The sequence below is a fragment of the Somniosus microcephalus genome, chromosome 3 (assembly GCF_052327205.1).
Source record: "Somniosus microcephalus isolate GS21.2 chromosome 3, FLI_Smic_1.0, whole genome shotgun sequence".
NCBI lineage: Eukaryota > Metazoa > Chordata > Chondrichthyes > Squaliformes > Somniosidae > Somniosus > Somniosus microcephalus.
The window spans coordinates 171351517-171372574 of record NC_140989.1 but is presented as its reverse complement, the minus strand read 5'-3'; the positions used below and the strand labels follow the sequence as shown (position 1 = coordinate 171372574).

The window sequence follows — 21058 nt, the reverse complement described above, 5'->3', positions numbered from 1 at the left end:
GGAGGGGGTGAATGTTTAAGGTGGTGGATGGGGTGCCAATCAAGCAGGCTGCTTTGTCCTGGATGGTGTCGAGATTCTTGGTTGCCCATGTGGACCAGGACTAGAGGGCCTGAGGCCTGCTGGGCAAGTGGCGGAAGCAAGGGCAGGTGAGGTCTGAATTGGTGCCATATGAGATGGTTGGGACAACAGGGAGGTCAAACAATTTAACCTGAAACGCACCTGCAGTGGAACCTGGAGAAATGGAGCTGGGAGACGGAGCTTGAAAGAGCAGCATTGTCATCTAGTGTTGGGTGGCTAGAAAGGTGAGTTTAAAGCCTATGTTTAGTTAAAAAGCAGTTCTAGGCATTACACCCAGACATGACTGCTAAGCATGGTGAAATCATGATATGGGAAGCAGTGCATACTAGATAAAACACCTTTTCATATAAATGAGTATATAAAATATACCTGTATATGACTTTTAATTAAAATCATCCCTAACATACTGATTCTCAGAAAGCAGTCGTAGAATCACAAGGCACAGATGGAGACCATTCGGCCCATTGTGTCTGTGCCGGCTGTTTGAAAGAGCTGTCCAATTAGTTCACCTCCCTCCCCCTCCTCTCACTCTTTCCCTATTGGCCTGACATTTTTCCCCTCTCATTTTGCTTTCCTATTTAATGTGGAAAGCATTCATTGTAAATTAATATACAATAGGAGTACTGAGTTGGACTAATGAAAGTTTTGAAATTCTTAAACTACATGTTATAAACTACATTTTCTTCCCTTTTTCAAATATCTGATGTTATAGTCAACTGAAAAAATGTTTGACTTGGACTCTAATCCAGTTTCATATGGTGTAACTCTCTGAATGTTAATGAGATCTTGTGAAAGGGGCAATTCTCGTGTTTGGATATTTTCAACAGGGAAGTAATCCAGGAGCCTGAATAATACAATCTCTGGTGACTGTTTATTAGTCCGCACAATACAATCAGTGTTTTTTTTCCTCTCAGACCTTTGATGAGAACAGATGTAGAACAGCAACTCCCTCCTTAATGTCAAGCACTGTCGGTTCACAGCTGTTCTCTGGCCTTGACGATGGCACTGGTTATGCATCAACTGAACAAATAATTAACCTGTGGCAAGAAGATGGAATTAAAAACAGTCAGGAGATATTAGAGGTGAGACAGAGCTCTCATTGACCTTTGATGACCTGTAACTTTGCTCCCCCTTTATTGTTTTGTTGAGCCACGGCTCAGTGGGCAGCACTTTTGCCTCTGAGTCAGAAGGTCTTGGGCAGAAGTCCCACTCCAGAAACTTGAGCACAAAAATCGAGGCTGAAACTCCAGTCTTTTGGATGAGACGTTAAACCGAGGCCCTGTCTGCCCTCTCGGATGGACTATTTTGAAGAACAGGGGAGTTCTCCCCGGTGTCTCCCTCAATCAACATCACCACAACAGATTATCTGGTCATTATCACATTTCTGTTTGTGGGAGCTTGCTGTACGCAAATTGGCTGCCGCATTTACTACATTACAACAGTGACTACACTCCAAAAGTACCTTATTGGCGCTTTGGGACATCCTGAGGTCTTTCTTTAAATTTAGTTCAATGAATTCCACCCCCCCCCCCCCGCCTTCCCTCCAGAAGAAAGGAAATTGAATTTTTGGTAATTATTAAAATTGTGTATTTAAAACATGATTTTCATAGTCATGTCATTTTTGAACTAAGCTTGCTTTACAGATGGTAAATACTTGATGCTCTAATTGTCATTTTTTTCCCTAAAATTATTTGTTGCTCGACAACTGTCTTTTGAATCTTTTTTATTTAAATTGAGTAATTGTTTCATGCTTCCTATTAAAGAGGGGGAGAAGAGGCAACTTATTTGGAAACCAATGGCTGTACTTGTTTAGTACACGTGAATGAAACTAACAAACTCAAAAGGTGTCAGGCAATGCAGTAGGTATGTCTGCAAGACTTGAGAATTAGCTTGTCAGTAAGAACAAGAATTCTAGTGGTCTTTCTAAGCTCACATTGGCTGGAAATAATTTGGGACAGAACAGAACTGTGCTATCATAGAATCTTGTACCACAGAAAGTGGCCATTCGGCCCATCATGCCTGTGCTGGCTCTCTGAAAGAGCTACCCAATAACTCCCACTCTGCCCTGCTCTTTCCCCATAGCCCTGCAAATGTTTCCTTTTCAGGTATTTATCCAATTTCCTTTTGAAAATTACAACTGACTTATAGTTTAACTTCACTTTGCTGGAAATGTCACCACTGAGACTGCATCATTATTATTTAAATTTAGCGTTGAAATCTTGGGTTAATGCTCTTTTTTTTATAGTTAAAGACCTGTTGTAGCATGAGAGGAAGAAGTTCTCTTATGTAGGCCGATAGACTTATTTAATGCTGTTTTTACACCGTTTCATTTTGTACTTTTTCATTTGGGCATGAATGTGTTTTGAGAACTTGAGGCAGGGAGCAGAAGAGAGCCAATTTGCAAGAATGTTTTATTTTTGGTTACTGTCTTATTAAAATGGTGGTTTCACCAATCAGGAAGTATCACCAATCAGGATGCATCTGACAGAATCATAATATGATCGAATTCTTCATTAAGATGGAGAATGAAGTAGTTGACTCAGAGACTAGGGTCCTGAATTTTAATAAAGGAAACTACGATGGTCTGAGGCGCGAGTTGGGTAGGATTGATTGGGGAATGTCACTCAAAGGGTTGACAGTGGATAGGCAATGGCAAACATTCAAAGACCGCATGGATGAACTACAGAATTTGTCCATCCCAGTTTGGCATAAAAAAACAAAAGAGGTGACTCAACCGTGGCTAACAAGGGAAATTAGGGATAGCATAAGATCCGAGGAGAGGACATATAAATTGGCCAGAAAAAGCAGTAAACCTGAGGATTGGGAGCAGTTTAGGATTCAACAAAGGAGGACAAAGGGATTAATTAAGAAGGGGAAAATAGAATATGAGAGTAAGCTTGCAGGGAACATAAAAACTGACTTAAAAGCTTTTATAGATATGTGAAGAGAAACAGATTGGTGAAGTCAAGCGTAGATCCCTTGCAGTCAGAATCAGGGGGATTTATAATGGGGAACAAAGAAATGGCGGACCAATTAAATACATATTTTGGTTCTGTCTTCACAAAGGAGGACACAAATAACCTCCCAGAGATGTCGGGGAACATAGGGTCTGATGAAAGGGAGAAACTGAAAGAAATCAATATTTGTAGGGAAATGGTGTTAGGGAAATTGATGGGATTGAAGGCCAATAAATCCCCAGGGCCTGATAATCTACATCCTAGGGTACTTAAGGAAGTGGCCCTAGAAATAGTAGATGCATTGCTGATCATCTTCCAACATTCGATGGAATCTGGAACAGTACCCATGAATTGGAGGGTAGCTAATGTTACCCCACTATTCAAAAAAGGTGGTAGAGAGAAAATGGGGAATTACAGACCGGTAAGCCTGACATCAGTAGTGGGGAAAATGCTAGAGTCCATTATAAAAGATGTAATAGCAGAGCACTTGGAAAACAGTGACAGGATCGGACAAAGTCAACATGGATTTACAAAAGGTAAATCGTGCTTGACTAATCTACTGAAATTTTTTGAGGATGTAACTGGTAAAATAGATAAGGGAGAACAAGTGAATGTGGTGTATTTGGACTTTCAGAAGGCTTTTGATAAGGTCCCGCATAAGAGATTAGCGTGTAAAGTTAAGGCACATGGGATTGGGGGCAAGGTATTGACTTAGATAGAGAACTGGTTGGCAGACCGAAAGCAAAGAATTGGAATAAACGGGTCTTTTTCCGAATGGCAGGCAGTGACTAGTGGGGTACTGCAGGGATCGGTCCTTGGACCCCAGCTATTCACAATATATATTAATGATCTAGACGAGGGAACTAGATGTAATATTGCCAAGTTTGCAGACGACACAAAGCTGGGTGGGCGTGTGTGCTGTGAGGAGGATGCCGAGTAACTCCAGGATGATTTGGACAGGTTGGGTGATTGGGCAGAAGCATGGCAGATGCAATATAACGTGGATAAATGTGAGGTTATCCCCTTTGGTGGCAAAAACAGGAAGGCAGATTATTATCTGAATGGCAATAGATTGGGAGAAGGGGAAGTGCAACGAGACCTGGGTGTCCTTGTGCACCAGTCACTGAAGGTAAGCATGCAGGTGCAGCAGGCGGTTAAGAAGGCAAATGGTATGTTGGCCTTCGTAGCGAGAGTGTTTGAGTACAGGAACAAGGATGTCTTGCTGCAGTTGTACAGGGCCTTGGTGAGACCACATCTTGAGTATTGTGTGCAGTTTTTGGTCGCCTTATCTGAGGAAGGATGTTCTTGCCATGGAAGGAGTTCAGCGAAGATTCACCAGGCTGATACCTGGGATGGCAGGAATGACGTATGAGGAGAGATTGGGACGATTGGGTTTGTACTCGCTGGAGTTTAGAAGAATGAGAGGGGATTGCATTGAAACTTATAAAATTCTGAAAGGACTGGACAGACTAGATGCAGGAAGGATGTTCCCGATGGTCGGGGAGTCCAGAACCAGGGGTCACAGTCTAAGGATAAGGGGTAGGCCATTTAGGACAGAGATGAGGAGGAATTTCTCCACCCAGAGAGTGGTGAACCTGTGGAATTCTCTACCACAGAAGGCGGTAGAGGCCAATTCATTAAATATATTCAAGAAGGAGTTGGATATATTTCTTAAGGCTAAAGGGATCAAGGGGTATGGGGAGAAACCAGGGAACGGGTACTGAACTTGGATGATCAGCCATGATCGCATTGAATGGCGGAGCAGGCTCGAGGGGCCAAATGGCCTACTCCTGCTCCTATCTTCTATGTTTCTATGAAGGATGTTGAAAGGGGTGTAAGAAGTTGTGATCAGAAAGTGCAGAAACCAAGTGTCGCCAACACCTCTGTTGCTGCTACACTTACTTTCCGATCAGAATCTATTGGAGCTTTTGGGAGTTGTATCATACTCACTAGTTTTAGTTAGCGGTGCGGTTTAGTCCTGGAATAAAAGGCAGTCGGTGAATCGCAAACGAATGTGGGGATCTTGAATAGAAACAGAAAATGCTGGAAATACTCAGCAGGCCAAGCAGCATCTGTGGAGAGAGAGAAACAGAGTTAATGTTTCAGGTCGATGACCCTTCATCACAACTGGAAAAAGCTGGAGATGGAACAGATTTTTAAGCAAGTGTAGGGGCAGGGAAAGAGGGGAGGGGAGGAAAGAACAAAAGGGAAGGTTTGTGATAGGATGTAAGGCAGGAGAGATTAAGAGACAAAAGAGATGGTGGTGCAAGGCAAAATGAGATGGTAATGGGACAAGTTAAGAAACAAAAGATGGCTCTAGATGAAGTGTAAATGGCACTGGCAGAGTGAAAGACAGCTGCCATGTGAGAGAGAAAAAAATAAATGGAAAAAAAGATAGGGGCAGAGGTTATGGTCTGAAATGGTTGAACTCTGTGTTGAGTCCAGAAGGCGGCAAAGTGCCTAATCGAAAGATGAGGTGCTGTTCCTCGAGCTTACGTTGCGCTTCATTGGAACAATGTAATAGGCCGAGGACAGAGGTCAGAGTGGGAATGGAGCGGAGAATTAAAGTGACGGGCGACCGGAAGCTCAGGGTCACCCTTACGGACTGAATGGAGGTGCTCTGCAAAACAGTCACCCAATCTGCGTTTGGTCTCCCCAATGTAGAGGAGACCGCATCGTGAGCAGTGAATACAGTATACTAAGTTGCAAGAAGTACAAGTAAATCGCTGTTTCACCTGGAAGGAGTGTTTGGGGCCCTGGACAGTGGGAAGGGAGGAGGTGAAAGGGCAGGTGGGGATCTTGAGTTGGTTTTGAGTCCACATGTACATCAGTGAGAAAGTTAGCTCACAAACGGGCAGTCTGAAGTTGGGTAGTTTTCAGGCAGAATGCTCCATGACGTATCGGGTGGAAGAGGAAAAAATATCTGATCACATCACTTGCCATACTCCTGTCCTCTCGTTCTAGAACGATATTGATGTAGGAACATAGGAACAGGAGGAGGCCATTCAGCCCCTCGCCTGTCCTGCCATTGAATTAGATCATGCTGATCTGTATCTTAACTCCATTTACCTGCCCTTACTCTGTATCCCTTAATACTCTTGCCCAACAAATATCAATCTCACTTTTGAAATTTTCAATTGACCTAACCTCTTTTAATTGACCTAACCTCAACAGCTTTTTTGGGGGGAAGAGTTCCAGATTTCCACTGCCCTTTGTGTGAACAAGTGCTTCCTGACATCAACCCTGAATGGTCTAGCTCTAATTTTAAGGTTATGCCCCCTTATTCTGGACCCCCACCAGAGGAAATAGTCTCTCCCTATCTAACCTAGCAAATCCTTTAATCATCTTAATTAGAGTCTTCTATACTCTGGGGAATACAAGCCTGGTCTATTCAACCTGTTCTCATAATTTACCCTTTTAGCCCCGGTATCATTCTGGTGAATCTGCGCTGCACCCCCCTCCAAGGCCAATATATCCTTCCTGAGGTGCAGTGCCCAGAACTGAATGCAGTGCTTCAGATGTGGACTGACCAGAGCTTTTTGCAACTGTAGTATAACCTCCACCATTTTGTATGGGTCCTAGAGGGGTTTCCAGCCCAGGCAACACTGTTGTGCTAGCTGGGTGATTCTGCTGTGCAATGACCTATTGGAGGGTGGCGGGGGGGTGGGGGGCGGGGGGAGTGAAAGATAGAGCTGGACCAAAATGTACTTCCTTTCTGCTAAATGTCACACATTTGTGTTTATTTGAAGAGACGACACAGAAATCCAGTGGTTTGCAGTTGGAGGCAATGGTTGGATGCTATTGATGGACCTGTTCAGTGGATCATAGAATGATACAGCACAGAGAAGGAGGCCATTCAGCCCACTGTACCAATGCCGGCTCTTTGAAAGAGCGATCCAATTAGTCCCACGCTGCCCGCTGTTTCCCCATAGCCCTGCAAATTATTCCTTTTCAAGTATTTATCCAATTCCCTTTTGAAAGTTACTATTAAATCCGCTTCCACCACCCTTTCATGCAGTGCATTCTCGATCACAACTTGCTGCGTAAAAAAAAATAATTCTCCACAATTCCCCCCCGGTTCTTTTGCCAATTATCTTAAATCTGTGTCCTCTAGTTACTGACACTCCTGCCAGTGGAAGCCGTTTCTCCTTATTTACTCTATTAAAACCTCTCCTAATTTTGAACATCTCTATTAAATATCCCCTTCACCTCGCTGCTCTAAGGCTGTATGTTATCGGAGATGCACAATTCCATGAAAACTCGATTCAGTGATCCGATGAAGAAATGTTCTCGTTCTCTCGCTCTTTCTCTCTCTCTCTCCCCCTTTCCCAAGAAGGGGATTAATTTACTGGTTATATGTTGGATCCGTGATTCTTAGAGTATGATGTTTTCCAATAACTACACGGAGGCTGTAACTTAACAATCAACAGGTGTTTACTGGAGTAGGGTAGTCTCAAGACTGGCAGTACAGAGGCATGCTCAAGGCTTATATACAGGGGTGGTCACTGCCGGTACTACAGTATACAGGAGCTGTAAAAGTAGTTCTCTCTTAAAGGTACATACACTACAGTATAGATTATCACCACAACACATTAGCAGCACTTGCTTTTCAAAGTGGTGATCGTATTTTTTTTTTACAGGCTTTGGACTTCAATGTGGAAGAGAAGGTGAACCTTGCCGAGCTGACCAATGCACTCAACAATGAGTTACTGGCTAGCAAAAATGGGATTCATCAGGCTGCGTTAGCCTGCTACAAGAATGAAATCAACTGCCTTCAGTAAGCATCTTAATTTTAACTTCCTGTGCAACCAGTAACTACTTTTAATGTTGAAGAATATCAGCTGTGGCTCAGTGGGTAGCACTCGCCTCTGAGTCAGAAGATTGTGGGTTCAAGTCCCACTCCAGAGACTTGAGCACATAAAGCTAGGCTGACACTCCAGTGCAGTGCTGAGGGAGTGCAGCACTGTCGGAGGTGCCATCTTTCAGATGAGATGTTAAACCGAGGCCCCGTCTGCTCTCTCAGGTAGATGTAAAAGATCCCATGGCACTATTTTTCCCCGGTGTCCTGGCCAATATTTATTCCTCAACCAACATCACTAAAACAGATTATCTGGTCATTAACACATTGCTGTTTGTGGGATCTTGCTGTGTGCAATTTTGTTGCAGCGTTTCCTGCATTACAACAGTGACTACACTTCAAAAAAGTACATAATTGGCTTTAAAGCGCTTTGGGACATCCTGGGGTCGTGAAAAGTGCTACATAAATACAACTTCTTTCTTTTTTAGTTCTGGAAATGTTAAACTCTTCTGTGTACCCTATCTCTGTGTCTCACTAAACAGCTCCTGTCTTAAGAAGCTGCTATTTCAGGCCACTTATGAAACAGCAGCTGTCAAGACACTTGAAGCTTTAATGGGTCTAATTTTTCAACCTCCTTCAAAAGACTGGCCTTGCTGTGCCGTGTGCCATCTGTTGGCGGTTGAAGGTATTGCAGCAGAGTTGTCCAATCTAGATTGCTCCAGGGCAGCAGGATATTGGTTCTCGCCATGAGTACGCAAACCATCTAGCACTAGAACCAATACTGTGTAAAACATAAATAGCTTCCAAGTTAATGGTAAAACGGGATACTTTTTTTCAGAAACGGGTATCTGTTCTTACACTCCAGTGCAGCCGGAGGTGCCGTCTTTCAGATGAAACGTTAAACCGAGGCCCCGTCTGCCCTCTCGGGTGGATGTAAAAGATCCCACGGCACTATTCAAAGATGAGTAGGGGAGTTATCCCTGGTGTCCTGGACAATATTTATCCCTCAAATCAACAGCACTAAAATATTATCTGGTCATTATCAGATTATTGCTTGTGGGAGCTTGCTGTGCGCAAATTGCCTGCTGCTTTTCCTACGTTACAACAGTGACTACACTTCAGAAATACTTCATTGGCTGTAAAGCGCTTTTTGAGGTTGTGAAAGGCGCTATATAAATGCAAGTTCTTTCATCATTTAGGAACACGAAGTACTTCAAAAATGAGCACTGACCATTGGAATGTGGCTGTCCCAGTATATTGAATAGATTTTGATGTATTAAAAGCTCGAATTACATCCCAAAACATGTTTAAGTAATGCTTAATTACTAAACAAAAGTTCTTGTAGTTCTTAACAGGGGAGCATGTTGGAATCCTTCCTTGGAGTATTTATTTATTAAAATAGGAAACTTCTAAATGACTACTTTTAAGCATTCCCATATGAATGATCGCATTTGTATAACAAACACAAAATGGTGTTGAATGGATGCCAAAGTGATGTTGCACGCACCCTGTTTTTGCAGAGGGCAAATTCAACAGACACACAAGGAGAGAGACAAAGTGAAAGCGGACTTGGATAGAGCAGAGAAGCAAAATGTGCAGCTGGCCAAAGAGGTTGACGATCGACATGCCACAATGGAATTGTTCAATGAGACCAAAATCAAGTCAGTGGGAGATGATGTTTGAATTTTAAAAAAATTGTTCTTTGAATATGGGGATCGCTGGCAAGGCTGACATTTATCCCAGGATGCAGGAAATGGGGGAAAAAAATGTTCCAGTTCCCAGAATTTGTTTTTGTAGGATGTGGTTGTCACTGGCAAGGCCGGTGTTTATTGCCCATCGTTTGTTGCCCTTGAGAAGGTGGTGGTGAGCCGCCGCATTGAACCGCTGCAGTCCATGTGGTGAAGGTACTCCCACAGTGCTGTTAGGGAGGGAGTTCCAGGATTTTGACCCACGACGATGAAGGATTGGCAATATACTTCCAAGTCGGGACGGTGTGTCACTTGGAGCTGATGGTGTTCCCATGCACCTGCTGCCCTTGTCCTTCTTGGTGTTGAGGGGGTGTGGTTTTGGGAGGACTTGTCCAATTGGGTCCAACTTGCAGGCTACCTCCATACTTAACAATTCATTGATAGGCTTCCTGTAAAATGTCTATTGTTGGCTCTTTGATGAGTTGCAATCCTGTCTTTTAGATTTTCTCATCAATTTTCTCCCCTACCCCTCTTTTTCTCGAGATGTTGACTCCTTCCTGGAGTTTGAATCCATGGGTTTTTGGGTGCCCTCCAACGCTTCAGCCAAACAGCTATTACTCCTGACGGTGAGTATCAGCAGCCAGTGTGACGACCGGAGGCACCACAGCTGAACCTGACCCTGTTCCCCAACTTGACATCCCACACACCTCCTCACTCCCTCCAGCACAATTTGCTGGATTTCAATCAGGAGGAGGGACCTTAGCCAACTTCTCCCTCCCCAAGTCATGGGCATGGAGACCCTATTGTCTCCCTGGCTTAGATCAGATGGCTAGACACAGGTCAAGGGTCCCCTTGATCCTCAAGGTCCCCAAAAGTGTCTTTGCCCCCCCCCCCCAGCAATCTGATCACTATTTCCTGGTGTGAAGAGCATGTATTGGACTTAGGGTGACGACAGACTTGTCTATGGTGCCCCTCTCAGTGGAATAGTTTACGCTCATCGTCTATACCGATATATGAATGACTATTTGGGTAAAGATACTGGTTGCCTGTGGAACCTTATCCCAGCACCAGTCATAGCCTACAGGGGGAGATGAGGGAGAAAGTTGTGCACAGCAACCATTGCAGATATGATAGAACCAGGATTAGACTTTATTTTTTATGCAAAATCAGTTGCATAGAATTTACAGCACAGAAACAGGCCATTTGGCCAACTAGGCCAGTGTTTATGCTCCACACGAGCCTCCTCCTCCCACCCTACTTCATCTCACCCTATCAACATAACCTTCTATTCCTTTCTCCTTTATGTACTTATCTAACTTCCCCTTAAATGCGTCTATGCTAATCGCCTCAACCGCACCCTGTGGTAGCAAGTTCCAAATTCTAACCACTCTTTGGGTAAAGAAGTTTCTCCTGAATTCCTTATTGTTATAGCCAAATGTTTTGCAAAGTTGCCTTTTATGTTGAGATTGCTATAATAGCCAACCATTCCTTGCAATGCAATTGTAGTAAATTGTTTGCTCACCTTTCTCCACCCCCCCCCCCCGCCCCCCTCAGACACCTGGATCAAGGGTACAGGGAAAAGATGGCAGCAGTTAAAATCGAGATGGACAAGGAGCAGGAGCTGATGGTACAGCAGGTGAACACGCAGCGGGCAGAACTGGAACACGAGATAGATTCCCTCCGATCGGAGGAGATCCATTTCCGAGAAAAGCTGAACCTAGCAATGAAGGTATGCTAAAGAATAACGTGGCATTTATCCCCTTGGAGGAGGATAATTTTATTTATTCCCACCCCCGCCAAAAAAAAACTCCTCGGGTGAAGGGCACACTTTTCCTGGCTGGGAAGGGTAGGCAAGTGAAAAGACTGCTTGTGGAGGAATGCTTTGATCATTCCCACTGCAGTGACCAGGCTGAGATCATGCTCTCGTACGCTGTATTCTCCCACCACTTTGGCTCACTTTACACGGTGCAGGGACTAGGCATTTCGGAGTTGTCTATTACAGTCCCCACTGCGTACAGCAGGCGCGCTAGTGTCAACGCGATTTGTCCGCTATACTCGGTGACCGGTGTCAACGAGAAATCTTTAAAAAGCACTGAGGGAATCTTCGTCCTCCGTCTCTGCATTTCCCACTCTGTCTGAATGCCCCAGCAATGGTCCACACTGGACAGGCAGACAGAGAGAGAGATGGATAGATAGATAGATAGTCCACATCACCTGTAATGTTGAAGTACGCAACGGCACTTTAACAAGGTGTGAACAGCTGCTGAACTGCCGGCGCACTTGACACGCTTTAAGCTTTTGTTAAATGATGCCTATGTTAATGACAAATGGTGCACGCCAATTGCCCGATATGGAAGGCTGTACGGAATAAGCAGGGACGGTTTAAGTGGTGGGGACGGTGATATCAGATGGAAAACGTAGTTGTTTTGTTGGATGCAATGCCCAGCCTTTTTTTTTACCTCTTTGTGTAATAATCAGCTTTGTGTAATTTTAGAGGAAAGCTGAACTGTATAATGACTTAAAATACTCTTTCGTGGGTAAAATGCACGCAATTAGAGTGGAAATGAGACCTCAAAATTTTGGTCCTGTTTATATAAACTTTACATTGCATTACATTTCTGGCAGTGTTTTCCAATATTACAAAGTTATTTTTGCCCTGTGTACAATATCCTTGACCGGTGATGGGACAGACCGTCATGGACATCAAGAAGTGGTTTTGATAGCAGCCATGTGGGGGAGGGTAGGCAGGCAAGGGGAGAGAGGATGTCGGGCCACAGATATAGGGTGGGTGGTGGTTAAAATTAATCTGGGGCTGCAGTGCAAAACGGATGCAATGGAAAAAAAAAGTCAGGGAATGAGTAAACTAAAGATTTTTAATTTCAATTCTGACTCTAAACATAAAGAAAGATAGATTTGCATTTATATAGCACCTATCACAACCTCAGGACATCCAAAACTTTACTTTGAACTGAGGGATAAACATTGGCCAGGGCACCGGGGAGAACTCCCCTGCTCTTTGAAATAGTGTAAGAAGTCACACAACACCAGGTTATAGTCCAACAATTTTATTTGAAATCACAAGCTTTCGGAGCGCTGCTCCTTCGTCAGGTGAAGTGGAGAGATGCATAAAGACACAGCTTATATAGTCAGAGAATAATGCCAGATGATTACAGGTAATCTTTCTAACTGCCATTTATCACACCTCGGCAGAGAGATAATCACAGCAATCAAAGGTGTGGATGGTGTCCAAACAGGTTAGTCAGGAAAACATTACATCAAAGAACAATGAGGTGGGGTCACAAGGGGTCAAATGTTGCAACATCGTCATCAAACCAGTAGACAAAGGAGGAGCCATCGTCATACAGAACAGAACGGACTGTTGCAAAGAAGCATACCGACAACTGGACAACCAGGAACACTACAGACAGTTACCCGCAGATCCGACCAAAGAACACACCCGCCAACTCAACAGACTGATCAAGACCTTCGATCCAGACCTTCAAAGCATCCTACGCGCTCTCATCCCACGTACTCCCCGTGTGGGAGACTTCTACTGCCTCTCAAAGATACACAAAGCCAACACACCCGGACGTCCTATCGTATCAGGCAACGGAACCCTGTGTGAGAACCTCTCTGGATACGTCGAGGGCATCCTGAAACCCATCGTACAGGGAAACCCCAGCTTCTGTTGCGACACTACAGACTTCTTACAGAAACTCAGCACCCACGGACCAGTTGAACCAGGAACACTCCTCGCCATGATGGACGTCTCGGCACTCTACACCAGTATCCCCCACGATGACGGCATCGCTGCGACAGCCTCAGTACTCAACACCAACAACAGCCAATCTCCAGACGCCATCCTACAACTCATCCGCTTCATCCTTGACCACAATGTCTTCACCTTCGACAACCAGTTCTTTACCCAAACACACGGAACAGCCATGGGGACCAAATTCGCACCCCAATACGCCAACATCTTCATGCACAAGTTCGAGCAAGACTTCTTCGCTGCACAGGACCTCCAATCAACGCTATACATCAGATACATCGACGACATTTTCTTCCTATGGACCCACGGCGAAGAATCACTGAAAAGACTACACGATAACATCAACAAGTTCCATCCCACCATCAAACCCACCATGGACTACTCCTCAGAATCGGTTTAATTCTTGGACACATGAATCTCCATCAAAGACGGACACCTCAGCACTTCACTCTACCACAAGCCCACGGACAACCTCAGGATGCTCCACTTCTCCAGCTTCCACCCTAGCCACGTTAAAGAAGCCATCCCCTATGGACAAGCCCCGCGAATACACAGGATCTGCTCAGATTAGGAGGAACGCAATGGACACCTACAGACGCTGAAAGACGCCCTCGTAAAAACGGGATATGACGCTCGACTTGTCGATCGACAGTTCCGACGGGCCACAGCAAAAAATCGCATAGACCTCCTCAGAAGACAAACACGGGACACAACCAACAGAGTACCCTTCGTCGGCCAGTACTTCCCCGGAGCGGAGAAACTACGCCATGTTCTTCGCAGCCTTCAACATGTCATCGATGATGATGAACACCTCGCTAAGGCCATCCTCACGCCTCCACTACTCGCCTTCAAACAGCCGCCTAACCTCAAACAGACCATCGTTCGCAGTAAATTACCCAGCTTTCAGGAGAACAGTGATCACGACACCACACAACCCTGCCACGGCAACCTCTGCAAGATATGCCAGATCATCAACACAGATACCATCATCAGACGTGAGGACACCACCCACCAGGTACATGGTACATACTCATGTGACTCGGCCAACGTTGTCTACCTCATACGTTGCAGGAAAGGATGCCCCGGAGCATGGTACATCGGCGAGACCATGCAGACACTGCGACAACGGATGAACGGACACCACGCAACAATAGCCAGGCAGGAGTGTTCCCTCCCAGTCGGGGAACACTTCAGCAGTCAAGGACATTCAGCCTCCGATCTTCGGGTAAGCATTCTCCAAGGCGGCCTTCGAGACACACGACAACGCAAAATCGTAGAGCAGAAACGGATAGCCAAGTTCCGCACTCATGAGGACGGCCTCAACCGGGATCGTGGGTTCATGTCACGCTACATCTAACCCCACCTGACGTAGGGTTATCCAGACTCGAGTCGTCGTTGGCTTGTTCTCTCTGCACAGATGCGGCCGGACCTGCTGTGATTTCCAGCAAAAAAAATTTTTTTTTGCCTGTTTTTTGTTTTTCATACAGACCCCAGCATCTGCAACATTTGACCCCTTGTGACCCCACCTCATTGTTCTTTGATGTAATGTTTTCCTGACTAACCTGTTTGGACACCATTCACACCTTTGATTGCTGTGATTATTTCTCTGCCGAGGTGTGATAAATGGCAGTTAGAAAGATTACCTGTAATCATCTGGCATTATTCTCTGACTATATAAGCTGTGTCTTTATGCATCTCTCCACTTCACCTGACGAAGGAGCAGCGCTCCGAAAGCTTGTGATGTCAAATAAAACTGTTGGACTATAACCTGGTGTTGTGTGACTTCTTACATTTGTCCACCCCAGTCCAACACCGGCATCTCCACACTTTGAAATAGTGCCATGGGATCTTTTACGTCCACCTGAGAGAGCAGTTGGGGCCTCGGTTTAACCTCTCATCCAAAAGACGGCACCTCCGACAGTGCAGCACTCCTTCAGCACTGCACTGGAGTGTCAGCCTAGATTTTGTGCTCAAGCCTCTAGAGTGGGACTATTAAACCCACAACCTTCTGACTCGGAGGTGAGAGTGCTACCCACTGAGCCACAGCTAACACCTAATCTACATCTAATTAATAGTTATTCAGTGGCATTTTTTCTTTTCAACAGGAGAGCAGTCGGTTGCAGAAAGAACTGGTGGAAACGGTGGAAAAATTGGCTGAATCTGAGAAATTGGTTTGCAGGTTACAGAAGGACCTTGACTACATGCTGAAAGAAAAAGCAAGTTTCACAGCGATGCAATATGTTTGACTGTTTCTTTTCTCAGCAGGGCTCTTTATGTTAAACGTGGGCAAAATGCAACCTGAAAATTGAGTTTTTGGAAACTACTGAGTGACTCTCAGTAATATTGCACCTATGCTCTGCGTTACACTTATGTTAGGACTAAGGCCTAGAAATTCACTATGGCCCCGCCAGCTGCCTAGCGCCCAAAAGTTAGCGCTGGGCGGGAAGCCTATAGCGATCGTCAGATATTCATTGTTAGCGCCCCAATTCGGAAGCGGGCGCTATACCAGGGTGTGCCCGCCTCTGCTTGGTGCGCTGACACTGAATATCAGCGCTCTTGGCACCGCTGCGCCAGGCGCTGCGCAGCGGCAGGCTGCGGTACTGCAGGCCTCCTTCTCTTAAGGGGGAGCTGCCTGCAATGGGGAGATCGCCGCTGGATAGTGCCGGCAAATGAGCCCGGCACCACGGAGAAGTGCCGGGCTCGCGGAAAGCAGCCGGCAATGCCGCGGGGGGGGGGGGGGTGGAGGAGGCCGGGGAAGGAGGTGCGGGCAGGCGGCCGCCGCAAAAGCGGCCGGCTGCACCTTCCGCTTTAAAGCGCCCCAGTAAGGCAGCAGGACGGCCCCGTTTTCTGGTCGCTGTTTGCGGCCACTTCGGAGGAGGCGGCCGCAACTAAATATGGGGATCGGCGCGGTTTCGGGGCGGAACCGGGGCACTGCGCACACCGATGACGTCATCAGTGCCGGCACAGCGCTAACGGCTACCGCCGCCAATACCGCTGTGCTGAATATCTGCGCAAACTCATTTTTGGCGCAAAATCACCCTTTAGGCGTTAACTGGGCGCAAAGCTGGCAGCGCCTTAATGAATTTCTAGGCCCATGAGTGTTAAAAAATCAAGCCTGAAGGCTTTGTGTCTTAATGCGAGGAGCATTCGTAATAAGGTGGATGAATTAGCTGCGCAAATAGATGTAAATGGATATGATATAATTGTGATTACGGAGACATGGCTCCAGGGTGACTAAGACTGGGAATTCATCATCCAGGGGTGTTCAATATTCAGGAAGGACAGGATGGTTTCCTGGACCAATATGTCGAGGAACCAACTAGAGATCAGGTTCTGATGAAGGGTTTCGACCTGAAACGTTGACTCTATTTCTCTCTCCACGGATGTTGCCTGGCCTGCTGAGTTTTCCAGTGTTTTCTGTTGTTGTTAGAGATCAGGCCATCTTAGACTGGGTATTATGTAATGAGAAAGGATTAATTATCAATCTTGTTGTGCGAGGCCCCTTGGGGAGGAGCGATCATAATATGATAGAATTCTTCATTAAAATGGAGAGTGAAGTAGTTGACTCGGAGACTAGGGTCCTGAATTTAAATAAAGGAAACTACGATGGTATCAGGCACGAGTTGGTTAGGATGGATTGGGGAACGTTACTTAAAGGGTTGACTGTGGATAGGCAATGGCAAACATTTAAAGATCGCATGGATGAACTACAGAATTTGTTCATCCCTGTTTGGCATAAAAATAAAACAAAAAAGGTGACTCAACCGTGGCTATCAAGGGAAATTAGGGATAGCATAAGATCCAAGGAGAGGACATATAATTTGGCCAGAAAAAGCAGCAAACTTGAGGATTGGGAGCAGTTTAGGATTCAGCAAAGGAGGACAAAGGGATTAATTAAGAGGGGGAAAATAGATTATGAGAGTAAGCTTGCAGGGAACATAAAAACTGACTGTAAAAGCTTCTATAGATATGTGAAGAGAAAAAGATTGGTGAAGTCAAGCGTAGGTCCCTTGCAGTCAGAATCAGGGGAATTTATAATGGGGAACAAAGAAATGGCAGACCAATTAAATACATACTTTGGTTCTGTCTTCACAAAGGAGGACACAAATAAACTCCCAGAGATGTCGGGGAACATAGGGTCTAATGAGAGGGAGGAATTGAATGAAATCAGTATTTATAGGGAAATGGTGTTAGGGAAATTGATGGGATTGAAGGCCGATAAATCCCCAGGGCCTGATAATCTACATCCTAGGGTACTTAAGGAAGTGGCCCTAGAAATAGTAGATGCATTGCTGGTCATCTTCCAAAATTCGATAGACTCTGGAACAGTTCCCATGGTTTGAAGGATAGCTAATGTAACCCCACTATTTAAAAAAGGTGGTAGAGAGAAAACGGGGAATTATAGACCGGGAAGCCTGACATCGGTAGTGGGGAAAATGCTGGAGTCCATTATAAAAGATGTAATAACAGAGCACTTGGAAAACAGTGACGGGATCGGACAAAGTCAACATGGATTTACAAAAGGTAAATCATGCTTGACTAATCTACTGGAATTTTTTAAGGCTGTAACTGGTAGAATAGATAAGGGAGTACCAGTGGATGTGGTGTATTTGGAGCTATAAGGTCCCGCATAAGAGATTAGCATGCAAAGTTAAAGCACATGGGATTGGGGGTAAGGTACTGTCTTGGATAGAGAGCTGGTTGGCAGACAGGAAGCAAAGAGTTGGAATAAACGGGTCTTTTTCCGAGTGGCAGGCAGTGACTAGTGGGGTACCGCAGGGATCGGTGCTAGGACCCCAGCTATTCACAATATATATAAATGATCTAGATGAGGGAACTAGCTGTAATATCTCCAAGTTTGCAGACAACACAAAGCTGGGTGGGCGTGTGTGCTGTGAGGAGGATGCCGAGAAACTGCAGTATGATTTGGACAGGTTGGGTGATTGGGCAGATGCATGGCAAATGCAGTATAATGTGGATAAATGTGAGGTTATCCACTTCGGTGGCAAAAGCAGGAAGACAGATTATTATCTGAACGGCAATAGTTTGGGAAAAGGGGAAGTGCAACGAAACCTGGGTATCCTTGTGCACCAGTCGCTGAAGGTAAGCATGCAGGTGCAGCAGGCGGTTAAGAAGGCAAATGGTATGTTGGCCTTCATAGCGAGAGGATTAGAGTACAGGAGCAAGGATGTCTTGCTGCAGTTGTACAGGGCCTTGGTGAGACCACACCTTGAGTATTGTGTGCAGTTTTGGTCACCTTATCTGAGGAAGGATGTTCTTGCCATGGAGGGAGTGCAGCGAAGATTCACCAGACTGATACCTGGGATGGCAGGAATGACGTATGAAGAGAGATTGGGTCGATTAGGCTTATATTCGCTAGAGTTTAGAAGAATGAGAGGGGATCTCATTGAAACTTATAAAATTCTAACAGGACTAGACAGACTAGATGCAGGAAGGATGTTCCCAATGGCGGGGGAGTCCAGAATCAGGTGTCACAGTCTAAGGATAAGGGGTAAGCCATTTAGGACAGAGATGAGGAGGAATTTCTTCACCCAGAGTGGTGAACCTGTAGAATTCTCTACCACACAAGGCAGTTGAGGCCAATTCATCAAATATATTCAAGAAGGAGTTAGATATATTTCTTAAGGCTAAAGGGATCAAGGGATATGGGGAGAAAGCAGGGACAGGGTACTGAATTTGGATGATCAGCCATGATCTCATTTAAATAGCGGAACAGGCTCGAGGGGCGGAATGACCTACTCCTACTCCTATCTTCTGTGTTCTTATGTACATGGGTCACTGCACAGTGGACGGTTTTCTTTTGAGGCCAAGGATACTTTTCAGGTCAAGCAGGGTTAGAGTGCAGGGGGATAATTAGACCAAGTCCGGAGAGGGGGCTGATGGGAAGAAAGGTGGAGACAGAGAGTGAGGGGACAAAGGGAGGTGGGATAGAGGCAGATAAGAGCAGGGGAGGGAAGAGGAGGATGAGGGAGAGCAGGAGATTGGGACAAAGGGATGGTGGAAAGGGGGAGAAGTGGGGGTGGGAAACAGGTGGAGACAGTCAAATGGGGGGCAGGGGGCTGTTGAATAATATATTGATCAGCGGAGAGGGAAGCTATGGGGTAATTTTCTCCGCAGGGGCTGGGGGACAAACCCAAGTTACTTTCTCCTTATCGGAGTGGAGTGGGGGGGGGGGGGGGGAGGGGAGGGGGCGGGGTGTAAGATTCTGCCAGGATAGTATCTGCTCTTGCTCAGTTTATGGATAATCTGTGGTGTTCAGGATTTTTTTCACGCACTCTGAATTTGAACCTTTCAATTCTCACTTCAACGGGAGGTCCATTTTCTGGCCTGCTGAAATCAAACTATATTGTTTTCTGGTTCCCTCTAATCCTCAAGCATTGGATGCTGCTTCTGAAGAACACAATCTTCTTTCCTCACCATCCCCCCCCCCCTTGCAATTGGCTGTCCTGTTCTCTCTAACTTTTCAGTGTCTCGCTTCTTTATTCCACCCATTTGCATTTGATGGGCTTGTCACATAACGTTATGTTGTGTCATGTTATGCTGACAGCATCACATACACGCGCATTGTCTTTGGAATGTTGCAACTGCGCACCATTTTTAATGTACAAGATATCTGTGTGTTCTGCTTTTGGAGCAGTTTCTAGTAATAAGGAATCACTTTACTTAAGAAAAGCTTTCTTCCTTCTTCCCTTGGGGAATAACTGCTCGCCAGTACCTTATCCAAATGACCGTTCTTCTTGCGTGAGCTTAGAAGTCAGTGCGTATGAGCAGGCTATTTGACTGTAGAAGGCACCACGGCTGAGCTCCTACCTATCCTCCTCCTGATATTCACACGTGCAGTTTCCAGTAGCGATCACGTGATAGTTGTCAGGAACAGGACACCTGACGTGTGGCTCAGTACCGCAGCAGGGAGGAGGCTGATGGTGAGTGTGGAGCTCGGCAAGGCTTCTTCGGCAGCGCCGCCAAAACCTTCGACATTCATCGCCTAGGAGGACAAAGGCAGCAGCTGCATGGGAACAGCATCACCTCCAAGTTCCTCTACCGAGTCGCACACCATCCCGACTTGGACATATATCGCTGATCCTTCATTGTCGCTGGGTCACAATCCTGAAACTCCCTACTGGACAGCACTGTGGGAGCACTTTCACCACACGGACTGCAGCGGTGCAAGACGAAGGCTCACCATCACCTTCTCGGGGGCAACTAGGGATGGGCAATAAATGCCGGCCTTGCCAGTGATGCCCACACCCCACAAAAAAAATGCTGGGAAGTGGAAAAAAGTTTTCCTTTCCTGCATCCTGGAATAAAATCATTAAGCAGCCCCTGCCCCCCACACCACATATCTAAGTAAGGTATCACTCACCATACAAGGCTTCCACCTCGCCCTCCAAGAGCATCTGAGATAAAGTGGGGAAACAGAATAATCGTGAGATGTAAAGAAAATGTGTGACCGTTCGAAATGCACAGCAGGTCAGTGAATATCTGAAAAGGACAGGTCGACTGGTTAAGGTTTCAGCTTCATTAGGTACGCAAAACTATCTAAATAGATATGCCTTTATTTGGTCTAATTTGTGCTTCTCTTTTTTTTCTCCCTGCACATGTTCAGTTTGGAGCACTGGATCAGCCGAGTATGGAGATCTTTGGCCAGGAGCAGCGGTTCACTGAGATTATAGTCGAGTATGAGCAGCAGTGCAGGGTTGGTATTGGTCAAAAATACATTACATTAGAAGTTTGGGCACGATGA

At 45.7% G+C, this 21058-nt stretch overlaps 1 protein-coding gene across 4 annotated transcripts in view; it reads left to right on the top strand.

Moving 5' to 3' along the window:
* ninl (ninein-like) overlaps positions 1–21058 on the top strand; it is a 160056-nt gene that overhangs the window by 81163 nt on the left and 57835 nt on the right. For all 4 annotated transcript variants that reach the window (XM_085981883.1, XM_085981882.1, XM_085981884.1 and 1 more), the window contains exons 8-13: positions 993–1160; positions 7676–7812; positions 9354–9494; positions 11076–11250; positions 15399–15509; positions 20921–21010. In XM_085981883.1, the coding sequence (XP_085838009.1) occupies positions 993–1160; positions 7676–7812; positions 9354–9494; positions 11076–11250; positions 15399–15509; positions 20921–21010 (822 nt within the window). The remainder of the gene's footprint in view (positions 1–992; positions 1161–7675; positions 7813–9353; positions 9495–11075; positions 11251–15398; positions 15510–20920; positions 21011–21058) is intronic.